The sequence below is a fragment of the Mauremys reevesii genome, linkage group 3 (genome assembly GCF_016161935.1).
Source record: "Mauremys reevesii isolate NIE-2019 linkage group 3, ASM1616193v1, whole genome shotgun sequence".
Classification (NCBI taxonomy): domain Eukaryota; kingdom Metazoa; phylum Chordata; order Testudines; family Geoemydidae; genus Mauremys; species Mauremys reevesii.
Window position 1 is genome coordinate 79,923,094 of NC_052625.1, and position 26,456 is coordinate 79,949,549.

Sequence of the window (26,456 nt, forward strand, 5' to 3'; positions counted from 1 at the left end):
GAGGGGCGTTTTCTTCTTTCACTCATGACTGCTGTTCTGTGCCAGCTAGAGTGGCAGGGGACAAATAAGCAGGCTGGTAGCAGGGTCTGAGCGAGGGAAGAGATCAGCGTCTTAAGGGCCTACTCGGCTCCTACTACTTCAGTTGACTGCCTGTTCTCCTCAAGCGGGTTCAGGGAAGCAGCAGGAAACAGGAAGCTCCCTGACAAGCTGGAGTTAGTCCAGACTCCTGGGGGTGCTCAAGAGGTACATTAGAGGCTCCTCGTCCTCCTCTCTGTCCCTGCAGCTCCTGTTGCTTTCTGTTATTCCCTCTCCCCGTTTCTCCTGCCTGCCTGTTATGTCTCTTGTGCCCCCTTCCTCCAGCACAGCACTCCACCAGCTCTGTGCATCTACAGCAGAGAGAAAACATATGCACCAGCACCAGACAATTTTCTACTCTCTGGGTCCTAGTGGTGCCCTGCCACAGTTTGGCACCTGTGGCAGCCGCCTCAGTTCGCCTCCTGGTAAGGCCAGCCCTGTCCTGTGGGTACGGAGAACCTAACTCCCATTGAGGTCAGCCAGGGAGGCTGGATGTGCACATTGCAGGAAATAGACGGTCAGGGCAGCATAATCCACTGAAAAAACCGTGACTTGCTAATTGCAACCCAGGCTCTGCCTGTGTGGCTCTTCGTCCTGCCTCTGTTGGCTGGAGCATGAGCAGAGCTTTCTGAGACAGCTGCTGCGGCTGTGGCCAGCCATCGAAGCGCGTTTCCCATCGTCTCTCTTCTGGCTGTGGATGTTTGACTGCAGCAGCCCCGCAGAGGTCCTGGCCTCGCTCTCTAATGTCCATTCTCCTCTTGCTTGCATGGCGCTTCTTGGACCATGGAGTAGCCTCAGAAAAACCTCCCAGTTGTGGACACAGGCACCAGCACCGATTCCACAAGCCAAAGTCCCCTTTGCAATCCAGGGAACCAGCCTGGGTTGTCTGGGTGTGGCCCATGGTGACTGCAGACACTGCCCTTGCTGCACAGCGACGACTGGCACCCTCTAGCCCATCAGCACTCGGCTCTCCCGCTTTCTGCTGAGCGGCTGAGATCTGGGGGAACAGAAACCCTTTGTGAGAGATGGAAAATCTCCTCCCAGGAACACTCTGTCAATGGCTGCCAGAGGCCGTCCCTGTGAAACCCCAAAAGTGCAGCCCCTCGGATTCCCACAGGGGAGATCTCAGCTCATTCACTTGTCACCTGTGGCCGCAGTCTCTGACAGGGGGAATGTAGAGGAGGTTTTGCCAATCTTTCCTTCTGCAGCACCCATAATGGGAGGAGGTTTGGCCTTGTGATGTGAGGCCTGAGTCTGAGAATCAGGGCTCCTGGGATCTGGGGCTCTGGAATGCGGTGTGGTCTAGTGGGTGGAGCTGGATTTGTTGACAGTGAATGAGAGGGGCTTGTGCTGAAGGACCCTGGGTCAATCCCCACCAATTCCTGTGATGTCTACATGTGGCCATGATTTTACTTACCTCTCAAGGTAGGTTATTTAGCCCATTCCTGGACACATGTGTTACATCTGCTGCTGGCCACCCCTGAGATGTAGGTCCTTCATCCACACAAGGACATGGCACATCAAGGTCAATCCAGCAGCTCCCATCCGGTCTTCACCTCCACAATGGAGGGCGAGCTCTAACCTGACCAGAGAAAGACAGGGTGGTGTTCTCCAGGGGAATCTGCTGGAGCTCCTGCATCCCCTGCTCCACCTCACACCCCGACACGCTCAGGGTTTTCCAAAGATACCACTAATCTCGGATAAACAAAGCAGCTGAGATGAGGTCAGTGTGGGTGGATTTACTGAGCAGACTGGTTCTAATGAAAGAACAGATTTCTTCCCTGCTCTAGGGAGATTCCCATAGGAAAAGTCTCGGATGGTTGGGGTGGGGGCAATGCAAACCCTCAGCCCCTTGAATGGCAGGAAATCAGGACTCAGGGAGTTAAGGGGTGTCTCTGTCCTGCTGGAGGGGCAGATCTGGAGAGCAGGAAGAGCACTAGTGGCATTGTAGGAAAGCCAGTGACTTCTACCTGTGAAGGTGGCTGAAGCTTCTGGCAGACACTAGAGTCCCGGATCCTTACACCTCCTTTGGGGATCCTTTCCCTAGGAATAAAATAAGGACACCACACAGAGAATGACATTTGAATCCCAGGTCTGGGATCCAGGGAAAAGGGATGATCTCAGCCAGGCTACGTACCAGGAACCTGATTTTGGTCCCAAGAGCCACAATTACCCAGAGGAGGTTTTCTTCCCCATTTGCTTTCAGGTTATTTACTCACAGTATTCATTTGTCTGCTTTGCTGGGTCTCCACTCTCTGCAGCTCTTCATTAGTTTTAGTAACAGTCTTTCAGTTTTTGCTTCTGTTTCCTCTTCTTACAGGGTAGCATCTGCTTAGCACTTTTTAAAAAAATAAAACAATTCAAAACAAAATCCTGATCCTACATGGAAGAGGAAGGTTCCTGAGAATTTGGCTGCAGAACTTTAGTGTCTGCATATTTCAGTCTCTATTATTTATTCAGGTGTAGGTCTGATGCCATCTGCAACCCCAAGAATGCCCATATGATGCACGGGGGGCCCTTAGAATACCTGTTAAAAGAGAAGAAGAGAGTAGATTAAAAGGTGGGGAAATCAACCAATGCATCAGCCCTTCTCTGCATCATTGAAGCACCAGGCATGGGAGCGAAACAGGTTAAAAATCCCCATGGTTCTTTCCCACTAGACAGACGTCCAGAAAGAAAAAGGCCTTCAGCCAATTATTTCCTTACACTCGGAAGGGGTGAAATTCAGCCCTGTGCAGACAGCCAGGGCAAGGTCTGTGCATCACAGCGGGGTTAAGTGGCACTTCACTGCCCAGGTGCTGGGAGACTTCGGTGGCACGGTTTTCCTCCTGGATTGGAACAGCCGGCTGGAATCCTGTGAGGTACAGAGCAGCGAGAGGTTAGGGCCACAACGTTCACCTCAGAGGCTGAGCTTCGGCAGACTTTTGGGATGTTCCCATCTGAGGAGGAGGATTTTGGCCAGCCCCAGCTCAGAGCTTTCAGTCACTTCAACCAGTGATTCTCTGGCACAGTTGATCTAAAGCAGCTGAACTTTTCAGGCCTTGCCCCCATCTCCGACCCCCCTCCCACCTCGCATTGCCCTCTAACAGCCCTCTCCCTTCTCTCGATCCCTGCCAAGCCCAAATACAGAGCCTAGCCCACGCTCCTCCTCTCAGACCCTCTCCTCACACGACCCTCCCCTACCTTTGAGAGGCTGATCCCGGTGCCCTTTACCCAGCTCCTGGAGAAATCATGGCTCCTCAGGACAACCTGGGAGTGGGTGGTTCCAACCTCTGTGTGGGGTGCATGGTTTTCCATCTAAGCTTCACTGAGAGCCAGCATGTCTCGATTTCACAGGATGAGTGAAGTCTAGGAAGCGCTGCACTTCTTGAGGACTTCCAACTTTGCCCCATTTATCAATGGCTTCCACCTTATTAGGATCAATCATAACATCTTCTGGGGAGAGGATGTACCCCCAAAACTCTGTGGGGAGTAGGCTGGAGGTTCCGCTTTTCCAATTCTGCGTTGAAACCATGCTGCCGAACCCTCTCCAGGTTCAGATGTGGTGCGCGTGCTGCTCTGGGTTCTCCAAAAAGAGACGTATGTCACCCCAATAGATGACACTGTCCCCAAATACATCACTGATTAAGTGTTTCAAGGTCAGGGGACCGTTAGTTAGCTCAAATAGCATATCAGACCGTTAAAATGTCCATCGTGTGTTTTGAAAGCTGTCTTCCATTTGTCCCTTGCCCAAACGAGCCTTAGATTGGAAATTTGTCCCTTTACCCAGCTCCTGGAGAAATCATGGCTCCTCAGGACAACCTGGGAGTGGGTGGTTCCAACCTCTGTGTGGGGTGCGTGGTTTTCCATCTAAGCTTCACTGAGAGCCAGCATGTCTCGATTTCACAGGATGAGTGAAGTCTAGGAAGCGCTGCACTTCTTGAGGACTTCCAACTTTGCCCCATTTATCAATGGCTTCCACCTTATTTGGGTCAATCATAACATCTTCTGGGGAGAGGATGTACCCCCAAAACTCTGTGGAGAGTTGGCTGGAGGTTCCGCTTTTCCAATTCTGCGTTGAAACCATGCAGCCGAAACGTCTCCAGGTTCGGATGTGCTGCGCGTGCTGCTCTGGGTTCTCCAAAAAGAGACGTATGTCACCCCAATAGATGACACTGTCCCCAAATACATCACTGATTAAGTGTTTCAAGGTCAGGGGACCGTTAGTTAGCTCAAATAGCATATCAGACCGTTACAATGTCCATCGTGTGTTTTGAAAGCTGTCTTCCATTTGTCCCTTGCCCAAACGAGCCTTAGATTGGAAATTTGTCCCTTTACCCAGCTCCTGGAGAAATCATGGCTCCTCAGGACAACCTGGGAGTGGGTGGTTCCAACCTCTGTGTGGGGTGCGTGCTTTTCCATCTAAGCTTCACTGAGAGCCAGCATGTCTCGATTTCACAGGATGAGTGAAGTCTAGGACGCGCTGCACTTCTTGAGGACTTCCAACTTTGCCCCATTTATCAATGGCTTCCACCTTATTAGGATCAATCATCACATCTTCTGGGGAGAGGATGTACCCCCAAAACTCTGTGGGGAGTAGGCTGGAGGTTCCGCTTTTCCAATTCTGCGTTGAAACCATGCTGCCGAACCCTCTCCAGGTTCAGATGTGCTGCGCGTGCTGCTCTGGGTTCTCCAAAAAGAGACGTATGTCACCCCAATAGATGACACTGTCCCTAAATACATCACTTCAGCCAATTATTTCCTTACACTCGGAAGGGGTGAAATTCAGCCCTGTGCAGACAGCCAGGGGAAGGTCTGTGCATCACAGCGGGGTTAAGTGGCACTTCACTGCCCAGGTGCTGGGAGACTTCGGTGGCACGGTTTTCTTCCTGGATTGGAACAGCCGGCTGGAATCCTGTGAGGTACAGAGCAGAGAGAGGTTAGGGCCACAACGTTCACCTCAGAGGCTGAGCTTCTGCAGACTTTTGGGATGTTCCCATCTGAGGAGGAGGATTTTGGCCAGCCCCAGCTCAGAGCTTTTAGTCATTTAAACCAGTGATTCTCTAGCACAGTTGATCTAAAGCAGCTGAACTTTTCAGGCCTTGCCCCCATCTCCGACCCCCCTCCCACCTCGCATTGCCCTCTAACAGCCCTCTCCCTTCTCTCGATCCCTGCCAAGCCCAAATACAGAGCCTAGCCCACGCTCCTCCTCTCAGACCCTCTCCTCACACGACCCTCCCCTACCTTTGAGAGGCTGATCCCGGTGCCCTTTACCTAGCTCCTGGAGAAATCATGGCTCCTCAGGACAACCTGGGAGTGGGTGGTTCCAACCTCTGTGTGGGGTGCGTGGTTTTCCGTCTAAGCTTCACTGAGAGCCAGCATGTCTCGATTTCACAGGATGAGTGAAGTCTAGGAAGCGCTGCACTTCTTGAGGACTTCCAACTTTGCCCCATTTATCAATGGCTTCCACCTTATTTGGATCAATCATAACATCTTCTGGGGAGAGGATGTACCCCCAAAACTCTGTGGAGAGTTGGCTGGAGGTTCCGCTTTTCCAATTCTGCGTTGAAACCATGCAGCCGAAACCTCTCCAGGTTCGGATGTGCTGCGCGTGCTGCTCTGGGTTCTCCAAAAAGAGACGTATGTCACCCCAATAGATGACACTGTCCCCAAATACATCACTGATTAAGTGTTTCAAGGTCAGGGGACCGTTAGTTAGCTCAAATAGCATATCAGACCATTAAAATGTCCATCGTGTGTTTTGAAATCTGTCTTCCATTTGTCCGTTGCCCAAACGAGCCTTAGATTGGAAATTTGTCCCTTTACCCAGCTCCTGGAGAAATCATGGCTCCTCAGGACAACCTGGGAGTGGGTGGTTCCAACCTCTGTATGGGGTGCGTGGTTTTCTGTCTAAGCTTCACTGAGAGCCAGCATGTCTCGATTTCACAGGATGAGTGAAGTCTAGGAAGCGCTGCACTTCTTGAGGACTTCCAACTTCGCCCCATTTCTCAATGGCTTCCACCTTATTTGGATCAATCATAACATCTTCTGGGGAGAGGATGTACCCCCAAAACTCTGTGGAGAGTTGGCTGGAGGTTCCGCTTTTCCAATTCTGCATTGAAACCATGCAGCCGAAACCTCTCCAGGTTCGGATGTGCTGCGCGTGCTGCTCTGGGTTCTCCAAAAAGAGACGTATGTCACCCCAATAGATGACACTGTCCCCAAATACATCACTGATTAAGTGTTTCAAGGTCAGGGGACCATTAGATAGCTCAAATAGCATATCAGACCGTTAAAATGTCCATCGTGTGTTTTGAAATCTGTCTTCCATTTGTCCCTTGCCCAAACGAGCCTTAGATTGGAAATTTGTCCCTTTACCCAGCTCCTGGAGAAATCATGGCTCCTCAGGACAATCTGGGAGTGGGTGGTTCCAACCTCTGTGTGGGGTGCGTGCTTTTCCATCTAAGCTTCACTGAGAGCCAGCATGTCTCGATTTCACAGGATGAGTGAAGTCTAGGAAGCGCTGCACTTCTTGAGGACTTCCAACTTTGCCCCATTTATCAATGGCTTCCACCTTATTAGGATCAATCATAACATCTTCTGGGGAGAAGATGTACCCCCAAAACTCTGTGGGGTGTTGGCTGGAGGTTCCGCTTTTCCAATTCTGCGTTGAAACCATGCTGCCGAACCCTCTCCAGGTTCAGATGTGCTGCACGTGCTGCTCTGGGTTCTCCAAAATGAGACGTATGTCACCCCAATAGATGACACTGTCCCCAAATACATCACTTCAGCCAATTATTTCCTTACACTCGGAAGGGGTGAAATTCAGCCCTGTGCAGACAGCCAGGGGAAGGTCTGTGCATCACAGCGGGGTTAAGTGGCACTTCACTGCCCAGGTGCTGGGAGACTTCGGTGGCACGGTTTTCTTCCTGGATTGGAACAGCCGGCTGGAATCCTGTGAGGTACAGAGCAGAGAGAGGTTAGGGCCACAACGTTCACCTCAGAGGCTGAGCTTCTGCAGACTTTTGGGATGTTCCCATCTGAGGAGGAGGATTTTGGCCAGCCCCAGCTCAGAGCTTTTAGTCATTTAAACCAGTGATTCTCTAGCACAGTTGATCTAAAGCAGCTGAACTTTTCAGGCCTTGCCCCCATCTCCGACCCCCCTCCCACCTCGCATTGCCCTCTAACAGCCCTCTCCCTTCTCTCGATCCCTGCCAAGCCCAAATACAGAGCCTAGCCCACGCTCCTCCTCTCAGACCCTCTCCTCACACGACCCTCCCCTACCTTTGAGAGGCTGATCCCGGTGCCCTTTACCTAGCTCCTGGAGAAATCATGGCTCCTCAGGACAACCTGGGAGTGGGTGGTTCCAACCTCTGTGTGGGGTGCGTGGTTTTCCATCTAAGCTTCACTGAGAGCCAGCATGTCTCGATTTCACAGGATGAGTGAAGTCTAGGAAGCGCTGCACTTCTTGAGGACTTCCAACTTCGCCCCATTTATCAATGGCTTCCACCTTATTAGGATCAATCATAACATCTTCTGGGGAGAGGATGTACCCCCAAAACTCTGTGGGGAGTTGGCTGGAGGTTCCGCTTTTCCAATTCTGCGTTGAAACCATGCTGCCGAACCCTCTCCAGGTTCAGATGTGCTGCGCGTGCTGGTCTGGGTTCTCCAAAAAGAGATGTATGTCACCCCAATAGATGACACTGTCCCCAAATACATCACTGATGAAGTGTTGCAAGGTCAGGGGACCATTAGTTAGCTCAAATAGCATATCAGAGCGTTAAAATGTCCGTCGTCTGTTTTGAAATCTGTCTTCCATTTGTCTCTTGCCCAAACGAGCCTTAGATTAGAAATCCTTGCAGATGAAGGTTGATGAAAGCCTTTGCAGATTTCCTGTGAGCCAACTATTGTGGGATTCACAGCAGAGGGTAATGGTTTCAAATGATCACTTTGTTCAGGAGCTGATTGTCTAAAGAGAGGCGTTGCATAATCCCACATTTCTTATTCTCCAAAAGGGCCTGCTCTTAGGACCGGTTCTCATGACTGTACGCAGGGAGATCCACTAATTCTGGTCCCAACAATGCGTAAATACAGGGAAAAGCAACTTTCAGCCAAGGTGGTAGGTCAACAGGGCAGTCATAATCCTGGTCTAGAGGTAACGAGACCACATTTCTTTCCACGCTATCCATGTAATCTTGGTGTTTATCAGGAACGCCACCATCAATCAAACCCTAACCCCTCCCCTTGACCCTCCCAAGCCCTACCCGTTGACCCCTTAGTCCCTCCCACCTGTCACCTGAAGTCCCGCCCCATGGGGGGGTTTAACTCCGGGGTCAAGGTGGCCACATGACTGGAAGCAAGGTGTGTCATGTGACCCCTCTAAGAACTCCTCCCACCACTCTCTACCAATCAGGATGGGTTTCATCCCAGAAGGACCACCCTGAGAGGAGATTTGACCAGTCAGGGTAAGTTCTGAGGTGGGGTGACCCATCCAGAAGTGGGTCATGTGACCCCTCTAAGAACTCCTCCCACCGCCATCTACCAATTAGGATGGGTTTGACCCGATAGGACTGCCCTAAGAGGAGATTTTGACCAATCAGGGAGAATTCTGGGGCAGGGTGACCCGTCCAGAAGTGGGCCGTATGACCCCACTAAGAACTCCTCCCAAGGCCCTCTGCCAATCAGGGTGCAGCACCATTACCCCATAAATCCCAGCACCGGACAGATGAGGCCATCTCTTACCAAGGACACATGGTTTAGAAATTGTGGAAAGGCTGCTGAGAGGAAACCTGGACTCCTTCACCATCCCCGTGAGAACTTCAGACTCTGTCTTCGCCCGAGGTCTTTGACCATCCGCGGAGAAAGCGCTACGTCAGCGACAGTCCCGAGCAGAAGGAGGGAGCGACCGAGGGGAGCCCTTCGGCCCAGCCATTGATGGATAAACCGGAACCGGAACCCCAAACCCAACTGCTTGTGAGAGACCCCAATGAGCATGGTGGCCTCTCTTTGTCCACCCGCTTAGAGGTGGAATGCGATTGAGGCTCAGGGGTGTCACCGGTGGAGAAGGTGAACAGAAAAGACGTCACACAGGTAAATGAATGATTAAGAAGCAATCGCTTCTTAATGGGTAAGGAACCGGGGGTTGTGTAAATCTAAAAACAAGCAGTGGGCTGCTTACACTGTTTCTGTTATGAAAATCAACAGCTCAATGATGCCTTTCTAGACGGCCTGGAAACCCTGGACAGCGTTGCATCAAGCAGGGAAGATAACCGGGCCCACCTTGGTTTTGCTCAACACCGATACAAGTTGTTGGAGAGGACTCTGAGGATGATGGCCATGAGGTGTTTCAGAGGAGGCTTGGCATAGTAACTTAGGCTTTGGCTACACTTGCATTTCAAAGCGCTGCCGTGGCAGCGCTGCCGCGGCAGCGCTTTGAAGTGCTAAGTGTAGTCAAAGCGCCAGCGCTGGGAGAAAACTCTCCCAGCGCTGTCCGTACTCCACTTCCCTGTGGGGAATAACGGACAGCGCTGGGAGCGCGGCTCCCAGCGCTGGGGCTTTGACTACACTGGCGCTTTGTAGCGCCGCAATTTGCAGCGCTGCAGAGGGTGTGTTTTCACACCCTGCTGCAGCGCTGCAAATTTGTAAGTGTAGCCAAGCCCTGAGCCAGTGCCTCGTCAAGAGCGTAAAAAAGTCACGCAGACTATTGTATGTGTTGCTGTTTATGCTGCCCTTAAGCACTGCCTGAGGGAAAAGCTTTGTAAAGAATGCGAGGGACGTGTCATAGATATCAACTGCAAGCTCCGGGGCCTATGTGCTGAGCTGGGTTTGGAAAGCTGATTAAACACCGTTATTGCCAGAGGTTCTGCTGTGCAATGTCTGTGCCTAAGCCAAGAACATTTAGCGCAAGGGGGGGACCTTGTTCAATGCTGTGCAATTGAGTGGAGCCCCTGACTGTGTTTTAAAGAAAATAACCTGCTTACAGCTGGGGTGGAAAAATTGCAGGCACCTTCTGGTTCATTTTCTTTAAAACACAGTCAGGGTCTCCACTCACTTGCACAGCATTTCTCCAGTTATGGCAATCATGTGAACAAGGACGTGTGTATCACGAATTGTGGGTTTTTTGCTATAAAACCTGTTGAAAAATCTCTATTCAGGGGGATGACAGTTTGCTGCCCCCCCCCTGGCATGCTCGTAATAAAGGGGCCTCCCGTGATTCTGATCCAAACACAACGCGGGGTCGTTTTTCCACAACACGGCGTGATATTGGCCGTCTAGTCTGCACAAAAAGTTACAGATCCCTGCTTAAGGAAAAGACTATTTGTAAGAAATCTAAAAGGATTCAGCTAGAGAATGGTGAGGGGACAAACACGCGATAGAAAACTTGGTAGCTGTAAATTAAAAATAAAAAACCCTATTGAAAAGGGCTTTGTGACTATCTGTGTTTCTGTTCGAAGGCCTTTGGCCCTTAAGTGAGCTAGAAGTGTTAATGAAGCGTCTTGGTTCGGTTTCAAGGAGCTGTATGTCTTTTCAATCAAAAATCAATTGTGTGTGAGAACCTAGCGCTTGTGGGTTTTGTGTGTAAAAGTGACCCATTTACAGCAAAAAGCTGAAATGTATGTTGGGGGGCGGGGGAAATCCTAAGAATGTGCTTACAGTAAAACAAACTGTTCAGACCTGTGTTTGAGTACAAAAGAGTTGACTTATCCTCTTGAACTGAGTGGGTTTAACCCCCGCCCCCCCTCACTGAATAGCCAGGGTGACTGCCATTACTTACCCTTGCTGCCATAGGGTTAAATTTGATGGGGGTGGGTGGGGGTGGATGGTGAGTTCTGATTAATATGAAATGAAATAAAACCTCAGGAATTCGCAGATGCCATTGGACAGTTTCAATATAACTGCTGGAGTTGGCAGAACTCAATTGGACAGTTTCAATATGACCCCAGGAGTTGGTGGAACACTATTGGACAGATTAAATATGGCCCTGGAGTTGGTCGAATGCTCTGGGTCATTCTTTCTAGAAAACACCCCCACCCCAAACTTTAAGCATGAAAGAAACGTGTTTAAAAAAACCAACCCCAAGCCCCAAGACATTCATTGATCTCTGCAAAGGGCCCCCCGCTTGGAAATGGGGACTGTTCAATACTCTAAGAAGGCCCCACAGAAACATTTATTTTAACTTACAGAAAAAAAGAAAAAAGAAAAAAAAAGCCCTGTTGTGAAGACAGCTTGGTCCCCCCACCCCAGATCACCACAGGGGGTGCTGCGGGAGGGGTGCCTAAAGTCCTCAAGGATCTATTAGTTCAGAGCTGTGGGGATTAAATTAACCTGCTAGCTACTCTGCTGAAGTCTGTTTGAACAAAGGGCTAAGATGGTAAGGGGTGTTATTGAACAGTATATGGAGGCAAACTTGGTTTGGTGTGTTTCTAAAGCTGCTGATTTGTGTGTGAGAGGGGTCTGGGCAAGGCATAGGTGTAGGGTTTTAAAAGTACTTGGTTTGTTTCAAACCAACAGGGTTTTTTTCCTGTGCAAAATGTGGTTTAAAATGGATTTTAAAAGCAGTTTGGTTTTTATTCTGCAAAATGAGATGCATTTTAAAAAAATGTTTTTGAGGTTTTTGTTGTTGTTTGTTTGTTTGTTGTTTTTTGGTTTATGTTTTAAGTGGTAGAAATAAACTCAAAACCCGTGTTTCTCGTACAGCCTGAACTGGATGATTTGGTTTAAAGCGCTGACTTTTTAAACAGAAAACTCCCCTAATGAATATTTAGTTTTGAAGTTTACAAGACGGTTTCCTGTGTTTTATAATAATGCTGTTTGCTCCACAGTACGGTGGAAACATGAGAGATCCTTAGAGCAGAGGGAAAACAAGCTCAGAAGAAAAGGGAACGAGACAGCTGAAAGGGAAAATTCACTAGCATCAGTGACTGATGATGGATGGATGAAGCCCAGTAAATATATTTTGCTTATTGGTTGGGTTGTTCTGTGAGGTTTTGTATTTGAAGTGAATACATAGGTGTTGGTGAGAAAGATGGTAAAGTTCAGTTTTGTAAAATGGTTCCCCCCACGCCCCATAGGCCTGGGCAACTTTTCTGACAATGCTTAGTCCGCGCTACAAGGACACCTCCTCCAGAACCACCAAAGAGCCAGGAATCTGCTTGTAGACCTTTAACAACGCAAAACAGCACAAGAGTGCAGATGAAGCACCCAGGCAGCCCAAACCTCATATCCGTCAAACCCAAGGGCAAAACAAGACTGTGGAAAACAACAACCACAACTCCAGTTCCTCAGCGGCCACTGCCACAGCAAACCCTGAGTAAACACCCACATTCACAAACCCGGAACCTGCGCTCGAGGGGCTCTGAATGTGCGCAGAACCACACACATTCACAAACCCGGAACCTGCGCTCGAGGGGCTCTGAACGTGCGCAGAACCACACACATTCACAAACCCGGAACCTGCGCTCGAGGGGCTCTGAACGTGCGCAGAACCACACACATTCACAAACCCGGAGAACGCGCTCGAGGGGCTCTGAACATGCGCAGAACCACACACATTCACAAACCCAGAGAACGCGCTCGAGGGGCTCTGAACGTGCGCAGAATCACACACATTCACAAACCCGGAGCATGCGCTCGAGGGGCTGTGAACGTGCGCAGAACCACACACATTCACAAACCCGGAGCATGCGCTCTAGGGGTTGTGAATAAAACACCAAGGACTGACAAACCATTCCCCCAAAACCATAAGCTCGTCACCGCTCCCCTATATTCTAGTATTTGGGAACAGTTTGATGGTTCATTCAGAAAACGGATGGACGCTGTGTCCCCGGGGTGGGACGGGCTAAAAGAACGGCATTCTAAAGAGAGTTGGGAAAAATCTGACGCTTCGCTCAGAACACTGGCGACTTCTGTATCCTCAGGGGGCCTAACGACCGACCACAACTCGCTTACTGGATGCTGAAATGAGTCTGTTCTTCAAAGAACCGACTGAGCCGAATACTAAAAGGCTAAACCTTACAGTGCCGAGCTTCAAAGGTGCCTAATGTCCGTGAAGCCGAGCGATGCGGAGAAAGTGAAAATCAGTCTGTTTCTACCAGAACAGGGACTGAATGTAACTGCAACCCCCCAGAAACACCAAAGAGCTCAGAGTCTGTTGCTCAGCAGGTGCTGGATAACGCGAAGAAGCGTTCTAAGAAAAATACATTCGTACTGCTAAAGAAGCTGGGCCAGGCTACAAATCTCTCTTCATGGAACGATAAAGGGGCTATTGTGTACAAAGGCTCTGTGGTTAATGGCTCTAACATGCTTGACTTAGTCCGGGCCGTGACCCAGACGCGCTCTGTTCCTAGGAGACATGGACCTTAAAGACGGGATGTGTTTATGAATGTCATGGCGGAACGGAACGTACCACCTTCCGTCATGGGCACTGCGGCCAAGAGAGCTCTATGGAACGTCTCACAACCTCGACCGTCACTTAATCCAGAGGTGACAGTAAGCCGGCACGGGCCAGTACGGAGTACCAGCCAGAGCCAGTAGGCCGTGCCAGACCACACCGGCTTCCTCGGCGGGGATTTAAAGGGCTCAGAGCTCCGGCAGCTGTAGGGAGCCCAGAGCCCTTTAAATTCCCCCCGCAGCTCCAGGAGCCGGGCTGGGGCTGGGATTTAAAGGGCTCACAGCAGCAGGGCCGCCCAGAGGATTCCAGGGGCCCGGGGTCTTCGGCAGTGGGGTGCAGCCAGGTCTTCGGCGGTAATTCGGCGGCGGAGGGCCCCCGCCGCGGGTCTTCGGGGCACTTCGGCGGCGGGTCCCGGAACGGAAGAGCTCCCCGCCGCCGAATTACCGCCGAAGACCTGGCTGCATTTCGGCAGCGGGTCCCACTTCGGCGGTAATTCGCCAGTGGGGGGTCCTTCCGCTCCGGGACAGGGAGCACCGAGCTTTTTAATTCCCAGCCCCAGCCCGTTTGCCGGAGCTGCGGTGGGAGGGGAGGAGGGATTTAAAGGGCTCTGGGCTTCCCGCAGCTGCGGGAGCTCCGAGCCCTTTAAATCCTGGACCCAGCCCAGCTCCCAGAGCTGCGGGGGAAAATTAAAGGGCTCTGGGCTCCCTGCAGCTGCTGGAGCTCTGAGCCGTTCAAATCCCTGCCCAGAAAGCCGGTGCAGTCCGGCACGGCATATTGACTCTTCCTGGTACGCCGTACTGGACTGTAATGGCTTATTTTTATCTCTGCTTCAGAGATCCCACGACTGCGGGGAGCCCAGAGCCCTTTAATTTCCCCTCGCAGCTCCGGCAGCTGGGCTGGGGCCAGGATTTAAAGGGCTCGGAGATCCCGCGGCTGCGGGAAGCCCAGAGACCTTTAAATACCCCCCGCAGCTCCGGAAGCCAGGCTGGGGCTGGGAATTAAAGGGCTCAGAGCTCCCGCGGCTACAGGGAGCACAGAGCCCTTTAAATTCCCCCGCAGCTCTGGCAGCCGGGTTCGGATGTGGATTTAAAGGGCCCGGAGCTCCCACGGCTGCAGGGAGCCAGAGTATTTCCGGGCTGGGGCCGGGATTTGAAGGGCCCGGAGCTCCTGCCGCTGCGGGGAGCACCGAGCTTTTTAATTCCCAGCCCCAGCCTGGCTGCCGGAGCTGCGGTGGGAGGGGAGGAGGGATTTAAAGGGCTCTGGGCTCCCCGCAGCCGCCGGAGCTCTGAGCCCTTTAAATCCCCGCTGAGGAAGCTGGTGCGGTCCGGCACAGCGTACTGGCTCTTGCCGCTATGCTGTACTGGCCCGTACCGGCTTACTTTCATCTCTGGCTCAGAACTCCTATGGCTGCGGGGAGCCCAGAGCCTTTTAAATTCCCCCCGCAGCTCCAGCAGCTGGGCTGGGGCTGGGATTTAATGGGCTCAGAGCAGGGGTGAAAGTAACTTCCAGGATTTACTGGTACTGCTGTAATCCTAAAGGGGCATGGCTTAAACCGGAAGAGGTGGGGCCTCAAGATTTAAAGGTCCTGGAGCATCGGCTGCGGCTGGGAGCCCCAGGGCCTTTAAATCAACCCTGGGCTCAGGGGCAAATGAAAGGGCCCAGGGCTCAGGCCGCCATAGAGCCCCAAGCCCTTTAAATTCCCCCCGCAGCTCCGGCAGCCGGATTCGGGTGTGGATTTAAAGGGCCCGGAGCTCCCATGACTGCAGGGAGCACCGAGCCCTTTAAATCTGGCCCCAACCCGGCTGCCAGAGCTGCGGGGGGAAATTAAAGAGCTCTCGGCTCCCTGCAGCCACCAGAGCTCTGAGCCGTTCAAATCCCTGCTGAGGAAGCCGGTGCGGTCCGGCACGGCATATTGGCTCTTCCTGGTACACCGTACTGGACCGCAATGGCTTATTTTCATCTCTGCTTCAGAGATCCCATGGCTGCGGGGAGCCCAGAGCTCTTTAAATACCCCCTGCAGCTCCGGACGCCAGGCTGGGGCTGGGAATTAAAGGGCTCAGAGCTCCCGCGGCTACAGGGAGCCCAGAGCCCTTTAAATTCCCCCGCAGCTCTGGCAGCCGGGTTCAGGTGTGGATTTAAAGGGCCTGGAGCTCCCAAGGCTGCAGGGAGACAGAGCATTGCCAGGCTGGGGCTGGGAATTAAAGGGCTCAGAGCTCCGGCAGCTGTAGGGAGCTTTAAATTCCCCTCCTTTAAATTCCCCTCGCATCTCCAGCAGCTGGGTTGGGGCTGGGATTTAAAGGGCTCGGATCTCCGGCAGCTCTAGGGAGCTTTAAATTCCCCTCCTTTAAATTCCCCTCGCATCTCCAGCAGCTGGGTTGGGGCTGGGATTTAAAGGGCTCGGAGCTCTCGCGGCTGCAGGGAGACCAGAGTCCTTTAAATTCTCCCCGCAGCTCCAGGAGCAGGGCTGGGGCTGGGATTTAAAGGGCTCACAGCAGCAGGGCCGCCCAGAGGATTCCAGAGGCCCGGGGTCTTCGGCAGTGGGGTGCAGCCAGGTCTTCGGCGGTAATTCGGCGGCGGAGGGCCCCCGCCGCGGGTCTTCGGGGCACTTCGGCGGCGGGTCCCGGAACGGAAGGGCCTCCCGCCACCGAATTACCGCTGAAGACCTGGCTGCATTTCGGCGGCGGGTCCCACTTCGGTGGTAATTCGCCAGTGGGGGGTCCTTCCGCTCCGGGGCAGGGAGCACCGAGCTTTTTAATTCCCAGCCCCAGCCCGTTTGCCGGAGCTGCGGTGGGAGGGGAGGAGGGATTTAAAGGGCTCTGGGCTTCCTGCAGCTGTGGGAGCTCCAAGCCCTTTAAATCCTGGACCCAGCCCAGCTGCCAGAGCTGCGGGGGAAAATTAAAGGGCTCTGGGCTCCCTGCAGCTGCTGGAGCTCTGAGCCGTTCAAATCCCTGCCGAGGAAGCCGGTGCGGTCCGGCACGGCATATTGACTCTTCCTGGTATGCCGTACTGGACTGTAATGGCTTATTTTCATCTCTGCTTCAGAGATCCCATGACTGCGGGGAGCCCAGAGCCCTTTAATTTCCCCTCACAGCTCCGGCAGCTGGGCTGGGGCCAGGATTTAAAGGACTCGGGGATCCCGCGGCTGCGGGAAGCCCAGAGACCTTTAAATACCCCCCGCAGCTCAGGAAGCCAGGCTGGGGCTGGGAATTAAAGGGCTCAGAGCTCCCGCGGCTACAGGGAGCACAGAGCCCTTTAAATTCCCCCGCAGCTCTGGCAGCCAGGTTCGGATGTGGATTTAAAGGGCCCGGAGCTCCCACGGCTGCAGGGAGCCAGAGCATTTCCGGGCTGGGGCCGGGATTTGAAGGGCCCAGAGCTCCTGACGCTGCAGGGAGCACCGAGCTTTTTAATTCCCAGCCCCAGCCTGGCTGCCGGAGCTGCGGTGGGAGGGGAGGAGGGATTTAAAGGGCTCTGGGCTCGCCGCAGCCGCCGGAGCTCTGAGTCCTTTAAATCCCCGCTGAGGAAGCCGGTGCGGTTCAGCACAGCGTACTGGCTCTTGCCGCTACGCTGTACTGGCCCGTACTGGCTTACTTTCATCTCTGGCTCAGAACTCCTACGGCTGCGGGGAGCCGAGAGCCCTTTAAATCCCCCCCGCAGATCCAGGAGCTGGGCTTGGGCCGGGAATTAAAGGGCTCAGAGCTCCAGCGTTTGCTGGGAACCCAGAGCCCATTAAATCTCCCCCCTGCAGCTCCAGCAGCTGGGCTGGGGCCGGGATTTAATGGGCTCAGAGCAGGGGTGAAAGTAACTTCCAGGATATACTGGTACTGCTGTAATCCTAAGGGGGCATGGCTTAAACCGGAAGAGGTGGGGCCTCAAGATTTAAAGGTCCTGGAGCATCGGCTGCGGCTGGGAGCCCCAGGGCCTTTAAATCAACCCTGGGCTCAGGGGCAAATGAAAGGGCCCAGGGCTCAGGCCGCCGTAGAGCCCCGAGCCCTTTAAATTCCCCCTGCAGCTCCGGCAGCCGGATTTGGGTGTGGATTTAAAGGGCCCGGAGCTCCCATGACTGCAGGGAGCACCGAGCCCTTTAAATCTGGCCCCAGCCCGGCTGCCAGAGCTGCGGGGGGAAATTAAAGAGCTCTCGGCTCCCTGCAGCCACCAGAGCTCTGAGCCGTTCAAATCCCTGCTGAGGAAGCCGGTGCGGTCCGGCACGGCATATTGGCTCTTCCTGGTACACCATACTGGACCGCAATGGCTTATTTTCATCTCTGCTTCAGAGATCCCATGGCTGCGGGGAGCCCAGAGCCCTTTAAATACCCCCTGCAGCTCCGGAAGCCAGGCTGGGGCTGGGAATTAAAGGGCTCAGAGCTCCCGCGGCTACAGGGAGCCCAGAGCCCTTTAAATTCCCCCTCAGCTCTGGCAGCCGGGTTCAGGTGTGGATTTAAAGGGCCTGGAGCTCCCACGGCTGCAGGGAGACAGACCATTGCCAGGCTGGGGCCGGGATTTAATGGGCTCAGCGCTCCCCATTGCTGCGTAGATCCCAGAGCCCTTTAATTCCCCTCCACGCAGCTCCAGCACCCAGGCTGGGGCAGGGAATTAAATGGCTGAGAGCTCTCCGCAGCGGCAGGAGCTCCGGGCCCTTTAAATCCTGGCTCCAGCCGGGTAAGGCTCAGGCTCCTCACAGCCATGGGAGCTCCGGTCCCATTAAATCCACTCTGGAACCCAGCTGCCAGAGCTGCGGGGGGAATTTAAAGGCCCTGGGGCTCCCAGCCACAGCCAATGCTCCAGGATCTTTAAATCTTGAGAGGCCCCGCCCCTTCAGGTTGAGGCCACACCCCCTCAGGACTCCGGCAGTACCGGTAAATCCTGGAAGTTACTTTCACCCCTGACTTAATCATTCCTTTACCTGTGTTCACCTTGTGCACCGGTGACTCCCCCAAGCCGCAGTCGCATTCCACCTCTAAGGGGGTGAAGAAAGAGAGGCCACCATGCTCGTTGGGGTGCTCGTTGGGTTTTGCGTTCGGGTTCCGGCGTATCCATCAACGGCTGGGCCAAATGGCTCCCCTCGGTCGCTCCCTCCTCCTCCTCGGCACTGTCGCTGATGTAGCGCTTACTCCGTGGATGTTCAAAGACCCTCGGTGCGAAGACAGAGTCTGAAGTTCTCAGGGGGGTGGTGAAGGAGTCCAGGTTTCCTCTCTGCAGCCTTCCCATGATTTCTAAACCATGGGTCCTTGGCGAGAGATGGCCTCGTCCGTCCGGCGCTGGGACTTATGAGGTGATGGTGCTGAACCCTGATTGGCAGAGGGCCCTGGGAGGAGTTCTTAGTGGGGTCAAACAGCCCTCTCCTGGACAGGTCACCCTCCCCCAGAACTCGCCCTGATTGGTCAGGATCCCCTCTGGGGGTGGTCCTGTCAGGACAAAACCGATCCTAATTGGTTGAGGGCAGTGAGAGGAGTTCTTAGAGGGGTCACAAGACACACGTCGGGATAGGTCACCCTCCCACCCCAGAGCTCGCCCTGATTGGTCAAATCTCCTCTTGGGGTGGTCCTTCCGGGACGAAACCCATCCTGATTGGTAGAGGGTGGTGGGAGGAGTTCTTAGAGGGGTCACATGACACACCTGGCTTCCAGTCATGTGGCCGCCTTGACCACGAAGTAATACCCCCATGGGGCGGGACTTCCGGAGACAAGTGGGAGGGACTAAGGGGTCATGGGGCGGGGTTAGGGTTTTATTAATGGTGGGGCCTGTCTACTGCTGCCGGGTGTTGAGTGTTTGCAGGCAGAACGGGAGCCAGTGTCCATGTCCAGGCCGGAGGTCGAAGCCGGGTGGTTAGAAATACGAGGCAAAGTCCATATCCATGCAAAGATCGAAGCCATGCAGTCAAAATTGAAGGGGTTGGGGAAGATCAGGAGGAGAAGGAGGTGGCAGGGCTGGAGCGGGTGGGTGGAGGGCCTGGAGCGAGGCTAGAGAAAGGCAAGGAGAATACTGAGCCGGGGTTCAGAACCCAAATCTGGAGCCAAGAAGGGTCACACCAAAGTCATAGCCAGAGACCAGAGTCAAGAGTCCAGCCAGAGTCAACAGCGAGAAACCGGAGGGCAGGGCAGGGCAGGGGGTACATGCGGGCGGGAATGAGGATGACTTACTGGAGCCCTGGAGACCCCTCATCGGGGGACTCCCTTCCTAGCAATACCAGAAGGACAGCGGGGTGACAAAGATATCTCTGAGACTGGGCTCCAAGCCAAGGGGAGCTCCCATCCAGGCTGTGTGCCAGGACCCCGTCACCCTCCCTGTTCATTTCACACGCACAGACCCCCTGGCTGGAGGGGAGAATAAAGGTCAGAAGCGAAGGTTCCCCTGGGGGAAAGGCTCTAGGCCGGGACCCAGTCCACTTCCCAGATCTACACCCAGGATTGTGTGACCAGGCTCACAGCCCTTCCTCTGCGTCTCAGTTCCCACCTGCCGGATGGGGAGGCTCCTCCCCTGCCCCAGGGTGTTCGGGGGGAGTTTCCTTCCTGGCTGGGAAGGGCTCAGATACCAGGTGGGTGGATTGGGCCCCGGGTGGGGGATGGTCGGACATTCGCTGTGTCAGGGGTGACAGGGATCATTGGAGGGTCTGAGCAGTGACGACGGGGGAGGGGCCCCATGTCAGGCCACCCCTCCCAGACTGCAATGGCTATTGAGCACAACCCCTGGCTCTGCGGATGCTCTCACTTCTGGGCCAGCCCCACAGCCTGATTCTTCCCAACCAGTATCTGGCCTGGCCCCAGCCCCAGGGTGGGGCAGGGTGTCCAGAGCGAGGTGCTCGGCCTTGGTTTCTCTCAGTGCTGCGGGGGGCTCTATGGCCGCTCCCCCCAGCCCTTCCCCCCAGGCACAGGGAGACAGAGCAGTACCTGCGGCAGGGGGTCTGAGCTGGTCATGCGAGGGGGGGGTCTTCAGTGCTGCCCCATGGAGCACAGCCCCTGCAGGGCGTCGGGCACCTGGCCCAAGACCCTGATGTTAAACAGCTGGATCTTTATGTAGGCTGTGATGTCCTCCTGTTGCAAGGGAACAAGGATCAATCAGAGACTCCGACACCCACGAGAACGAAGGGTATTAACGGCACCGGGAGCCAGCAACATTTCCTCCCCATGTCTGAGGGACGGATTCCCCCGCCCAACCCCTGAGACGAAATCTTCTCTCTTCTCTAGTGACTTCCATCCCCTCTCCCACCATTATGGAATGAACTCCTGCCCCCACTCCTCTCAGTCCCCCCGCGAGAACTGTTCTACCTCCCAACCCAGCGGGAATCCAGCTCCGCTCTACAGAGTCCCCTCAGCCACCCTCGCCCCCTCCAGCCGGGGGCTGAGAGGCTTTGGGCAGTAGTGCCGGGGGGTGAGAGGAAGTGGACACCTTTCCCCAAGGGATCCCCATGTCCTTAACGTGATGCCATGGCCAGTGGCTCTGGTGAATGGGGCACTTAAGCAGCCTCTGCTGACTGACTCCTCCAGTTCTCCCAGAGCAGGTGGGGGCTGGGATATCACGATACCAGAGCTCTAGGAACCGGCCTGAGGCCCCGAGGGGGAGGAAAGGCTCACAGAAGGGACTAGGGGAGTTGGCAGACCCTAGCATGAGCAATGGCAGCGTGTCGTGCTGATGTGACGCCTGTTAGGAAATAGCCTTGCTGGGGAGCTGGGTCTGCCCTGCTTTGAGCTGCTCAGGGGAGAAGCTGGCACCGACCAATGGCACCTGTCTGGGGTCACCCTCTCCTTGCTCCCTGGTCAGCGCATGGGGATGGGATGGGAGCGATTTTCAATGGCCTGGAGGTGAAAGGCCCTAGAGGTCTCTCCCCAGGTGACCCCTCTTTGGTTACCTCGTCCTCTAGCAGCTGGCCGGCTTCCCCCAGGATGGAATACGTCAGCACCAGGCCAGCCTGGCTGACGCGGAGGAGGGGGTGGTGAATGGCCAGCAGGCCCTCCTGGAGGAAAGATCTTTTCTGCTCCTCTGTGAACAGCTCGCCAAAGGCCTAAAACCAAAAGAACCAGAGCCCTTACAATGGCCCAGAACCAGGCTCCAAATCCCTCGAGTGTCTCACAAGGTGGAGAAGAGTCCTGGGGCAGCCAACCTTTGGGGTCCCATGGACCAGGAACCCCCGTCAGTAGGAGGCTGCAGGCACTGAGGCCTCCAATAGCTCTTATGGAGCAGGATTCACCGCAGGTGCCATGAGATGCTGGGAATGTGTCTGCGCTCTGGAATCCAGCTCACACAGACAGCCCAGGACCCCTGCTGTTCCCAGCAGCGATAGCTCCTGCAGCTCACCCGCTAGAGGTTCGGGGTCTTTTAGATCTGCTTCATTCCCACACCTCACCCCACGGACATTCCCAGGAGCCTCACATACTCTGTGGAAATAAGGAGCAGGCTCTTGCCCTGTGTCCATGACACACTCACTGCAGCGGGAGACAGCTCCACACCTGAGCTGCTGCAATGCACCGGCCGAGAGTCCTTACCTCTCCCACCCTGGCCAGGTTTCTATACCCCAGGCGTTCGGGGTCATGGAGCCCGTCCCGGCACCACAAGTCTGGGGCCTCGCTGGTGTTGAGCCCTGGGGGAGAAAGACACACCCATTGGGGAGGTTTGGCCTTCCGCTTTCAGTGCCTGTTTCCTTCTGGGTGCACACTAGCCAGGCTCCTCCTGGCATCCGCAGCCCAATGGCATCGCAGGGTCCATGCCAGGTGGGTTAGTACCAGAAGGGGGATTTGTTTCAGCCATCACTGTAATCATGTGACCCTTACGGTCATGGGGGTGTCTAATACTGAGAACCCCCCACACCCACTGAAGTCAAGATCTGGCCCTGGCTACCCGACTGGTGACACCCTACAAGCTTTGTGTCCGTCCCCTGTGGTGCCTGCTCCTGCCCCTGCCCTCATGATGGGCTCTTTCCCTCCATGTGTCTCAATAGCTCCGTTCCTGTCCCCTCATGAGCTGGCTGCCCTGTACGGGAGTGGGCTGATTTCCCTGGGCTGGGGGACCGAGCCAGGCTCGGAGATAAAGCAGCCAATTTCCTTGGCACTTTCACACTCATCTCCCTAATTCAGAGAGAGGGGGAGAGAAAGAGTCACCATCTAAGCTGGGGTCGGCGTCAGAGGAGGGGGCTTCTTTCTGTAGGGTCCCACTGCCCAGCAGAGGGAGTCTCGAAGGAGGGGCCTTGTTTCTATTGGGATTCCTCTTCCCCGCTACAGCGGGTCTAAGCAGAGAGGCCTTAGTTCTAGAGGCGTCCCAATGGCCAGCTGGAGCTAGTCTCCCAGAGGCTCGTTTCCATGGGGTCCCATTGCCCAGCTGGGTTTCTTACCCCTCTTCCGGAGCAGGAGCCAGTAAAGCCAGTATATCCCAGCCCTGGCATGCTGACTGATATCACTGGCTGGGTGGGATATCCAGAGACCCAGCTGCAGAATGAATTCACCTGCCTTGGAGAAGGCGGAGGAGGTCTGGTGGAAGGAGGAGGAGAGGGGAATCCATCACCATTCTCCCTTCAGCTCCCCAGTGCCCCTGGACCTGAGCTCTGCTCCCACCCCTCTGTAGGAGGCGCTGGGGTAGAGGAGCGAGAGCCCTCTTCCTCTCTGCCCCCAAGGGAGCTCGGAGCAAAGGGAGCAGGGCAAGGGCCCTCGCTGAGCACTCGCTGCCTCGCGGCTCCAGAATAACAAGGGCCCTGAGGCCAGGCACAACCCTGCCACCGAGCGGCCTATGGAACGCAGTCCCTTACGGACCCGGGGGGACCAGTTAGCCAGGGGATGAGGAACTTGACTCTGCAGGACGCTGGGGTTAGAGGTCACTTACGTCAAATCCAGGCAGGGAGATGGCAAACTGGAGCAGGGCCGCACTGGTCTGGACGGCCCTGGCTCTCTCCTGGGGGTTGTTTGCCAGGAGAGAGCGATGGATGTGCTGCGGGAGAAGGAGGCAGGGGAGGGTCAGCGGGCAGGCGTACATGCTCTACAAACCAGCCTCTCCCCCTCCCCAAGGGGCTGAGACTTTGTGCTCAGGGTGGAGTAGCCGAGCCCTGGTGGCAGAGCTTGAAAAGGGGGTTCAGTCTCTCAGGCCCCAGCCAGGCCTGGTGCTGTTAGTGCTTAATGCAACCGTGCAGAGCTCTGGCTGACAGTCCCAGCTCCTTCCCCCTGCACTGGCAGCTCTGGGAACGTGTGGCCGGCTGGGTCCAAGCTGGGAGGACACAATGGAAACGTGGCTCTTCTAGTCTCTCCTTTGCTGCCCTCCCACAGGGCTCAGGGGCAATTCCACCCCAGACTGTCCATTCTACTCACCTCCAGGAGGTGCTGCAGCTTCTCCATGGTGGGGGTCTCTGTTAGCTGGCCCCTGAGGATGGTGTCCAGGCTCCGCGAATAGCTGTTGTGCAGAGCCTGCAAGAAGAGGGAGCACACGTCAGTCATGGGACATGGGGCTACATCAGTCAGGGGACAATGAGGAGGATTCTCCAGGAGCCCTGGCAAGACTCAAGAGGCACATCCTGGCCTCTCTCATTCACATCACTCCAGGGACACTTTGCAAGAGTTCATGGCCGGATGCCTGATGCCTCGTCAATCCTTGCTCTTCGCAGTTCTCTGTGCAGGGCCTGGTACCCAGCAGAGTATGGACCAGCCAAACTGCAATGGGTGGGAGGTAGGATCCCCAGGAGAGTCCAGGCAGGAGATCAGAGAATGAGGAGAGGAGGGAAGGCTGGGATCAGCCACGGAGGGGTAACGCAATCCCTCTGAACCCCTGATCCATGAACAGCACGTCAGGATCAAGGCACATGCCCTGGACTCCACACCCAAACCAGCTCCAGGGCTCAGGACCTCCATGGGGTTGGACAGGGAAAGCCGCCCCCTTTCCAAAACCAGTGTCTCCCTGCGCAGACAGGGGTTGGAACTTGGACAGTGTCTGCGAGGACCTTGGCCTGTGTGGGACAAATGTCCCCACTTTGGGGTGCCAGATAACAGAGGAGCTGTGTCCCCCCATTGGGGGTGAGGGATTCTCTGGTGCAAGACCCCCTGCCTGGGTGGGGACGGAACAAGGAGCAGGACAGACTTGGTGGCAGCGCAGCTGGGGGATTTTTGTACCTCAGCTCTGCCCTGCAGGTGCTGCTGGATCACCAGGATGATGTCTTCCTCAGGGCAGAAATCCTGCTCCTCCTGCTCCTCCTCCTCCTCGCACTCCTCCTCTTCCTCCTCCTCAGGCCACGACACCTGGGCACTGGGGGTGTCTGCACCAGGGAGGGAAGGAGAAAGTTTAATCCCTTCTGCTGCTGGGGGGATGCAGTGGACAGAGAAGGCTCCATGTTTCCCCTTTCTCTGTAAGGAGCCCCATGGCGGCGAGGGCCCCACCCTGCCCCTCCCAGAGACGCCCTCAGCCCCATCAGCCTCAGGGCCCCGTGGCAGTCAGCCCCCCCCCCCAACATGATCAGGGGAGGCTGGAGCTCCCCCACTCCACCCAGCATCCCCTGCCGTGGGGAGTGGCTGTGCCACCCCCACTGGTGTCAGTGGGGCTCACGTGGGTCAGTCCCGGCGCCTTGGTGAGCCCATGGGCACAGGGTGTTACTGGTCCCCCACCGCCCCAGTCCTCCTCCCTTTCCCCTGGGTCTCTCCTCACCTCCAAAGAGGGAGCCTAGCAACACGGGGCTGCCAGACCCCACAGAGGAGCTGCTGGCCCCACAGGAGAATGCGGAGCTGCTGGTGTCGGTCGCGCCGCAGTCTCTGAACTCCTGCTCTGGGCTGGCAGGAGGCTCCTCTATGGCCAGGGTGGGGCTGGCAGGAGGCTCCTCTGGGGCCAGGGTGGGGCTGGCAGGAGGCTCCTCCGGAGGCAGGATGGTGCTGGTGGGAGGCTCCTCTGGGGCCAGGATGGTGCTGGCGGGAGGCTCCTCCGGGGCCAGGGTGGTACTGGCGGGAGGCTCCTCCGGGGCCAGGGTGGTGCTGGTGGGAGGCTCCTCTGGGGCCAGGATGGTGCTGGCGGGAGGCTCCTCCGGGGCCAGGGTGGGGCTGGCGCAGGGCCCCTCAGCTGCCATGGAGGTTGGCGGCTCCTGCTGGGCCCTGGGGCGCAGCTCCTGGCTCCTTGGCTTCCTGCAAAGGAAGCCCCAGAGCTGCCGTCCCCGGCTCCTGCCCTCCCCTGGCTCTCTCCTCCACGGCTGAACCTGGGGCCACCTCCGTTTCGGCCCAGAAGGTGCCTCCGGGTCAGCTAGAGGAGCTGCTGTCTTCCGCCTCCTCCAGCAGGCGAAGCAGCTCCTCCCTTTCCCCTGGCCACGAGCCTCTTCCCCGCCCACGGGGACAGAGGGGCCGCTCTCCGCCTGCGCAGGCTGGCTGATGTTTGCTGGCTGTGGAGCCACCTGCCCGGCCTTCCTCCTCAGCATCTGCCAGATTCGCTCCATCCTGGAAGTGAGTGGGGAGCAGCCATGAGTCTGGCTTCAAGGCAGCCTCTCATTAACGAGCCTGCCTGCTCCCCTGCCCACCTCCCCTCTGCTGAGGCAATTTCTCCTCCCGAGACATCCCACCCCAGGGCACAGGAACCCTCAACCTGGGGAACAAACCCTGACAAGGGACGGGCTGGGAGCCCTAGTGGTGGGATATTCCCACCACACGGGGGATGGCTCTGGAGAACTCCACTTACTTACGATCAGATGGAGCAGGATGGCAGATGCTCAGGGTTGCTCCTCCCTTCACCCTCCTCGATCTCCGCACCCAGGTGGCTGGCAACGGGTGCCGCTCAATGCCCTGCCCGCAGGGCAAGGGGTAGCAACCAGCGATCGAAACTGGCTGTGAAAACAATACAATGCCACTAGCGGAATGCTCCTGGGACACTCCATAGCTGTACCCGGGGCCACCTCCATTTGGGCCCAGAAGGTGCCTCAGGGTCAGCTAGGGGAGCTGGGGGCTTCCTCCTCCTCCAGAAAGCCAGAGCTGGCAGTGCCAGCAGGACTCGATTCCCAGTCTCCCTGGCTCCGAGTGGGACCTGTTGTAGTGACTGACGGATTTGCTCCTTGTCCCCCATCCAAAGCCAATAA

The 26,456-nt window shown here is 55.6% G+C and overlaps 2 protein-coding genes and 1 long non-coding RNA gene across 3 annotated transcripts in view; all 3 read right to left on the reverse strand.

Annotated features, from left to right (window-relative positions):
* Nucleotides 1-25,463, reverse strand: part of LOC120401134 — a 68,817-nt gene extending 43,354 nt beyond the window's left edge. The window contains exons 1-3 of the mRNA XM_039530803.1: nucleotides 25,450-25,463; nucleotides 25,052-25,173; nucleotides 24,523-24,665 (exon numbers count right to left, since the gene is read on the reverse strand). Coding sequence (XP_039386737.1) covers nucleotides 24,523-24,665; nucleotides 25,052-25,173; nucleotides 25,450-25,463 — 279 coding nt within the window. The remainder of the gene's footprint in view (nucleotides 1-24,522; nucleotides 24,666-25,051; nucleotides 25,174-25,449) is intronic.
* Nucleotides 584-6,893, reverse strand: LOC120400227. The gene is made up of 5 exons (XR_005595621.1): nucleotides 6,862-6,893; nucleotides 2,295-2,602; nucleotides 2,046-2,118; nucleotides 1,493-1,657; nucleotides 584-1,072 (listed from the first exon to the last, which is right to left on the reverse strand). It is a non-coding gene; the product is annotated as an uncharacterized LOC120400227 (long non-coding RNA).
* LOC120400226 lies at nucleotides 19,355-23,860 on the reverse strand. The gene is made up of 7 exons (XM_039528660.1): nucleotides 23,728-23,860; nucleotides 23,249-23,353; nucleotides 22,764-22,899; nucleotides 21,922-22,016; nucleotides 21,288-21,440; nucleotides 20,329-20,472; nucleotides 19,355-19,401 (listed from the first exon to the last, which is right to left on the reverse strand). Exons 1-6 carry the CDS (start codon nucleotides 23,851-23,853, stop codon nucleotides 20,371-20,373), a joined length of 717 nt encoding a protein of 238 aa, XP_039384594.1. The 5' UTR covers nucleotides 23,854-23,860; the 3' UTR covers nucleotides 19,355-19,401; nucleotides 20,329-20,370.
* Nucleotides 25,464-26,456: the final 993 nt, after the last annotated feature.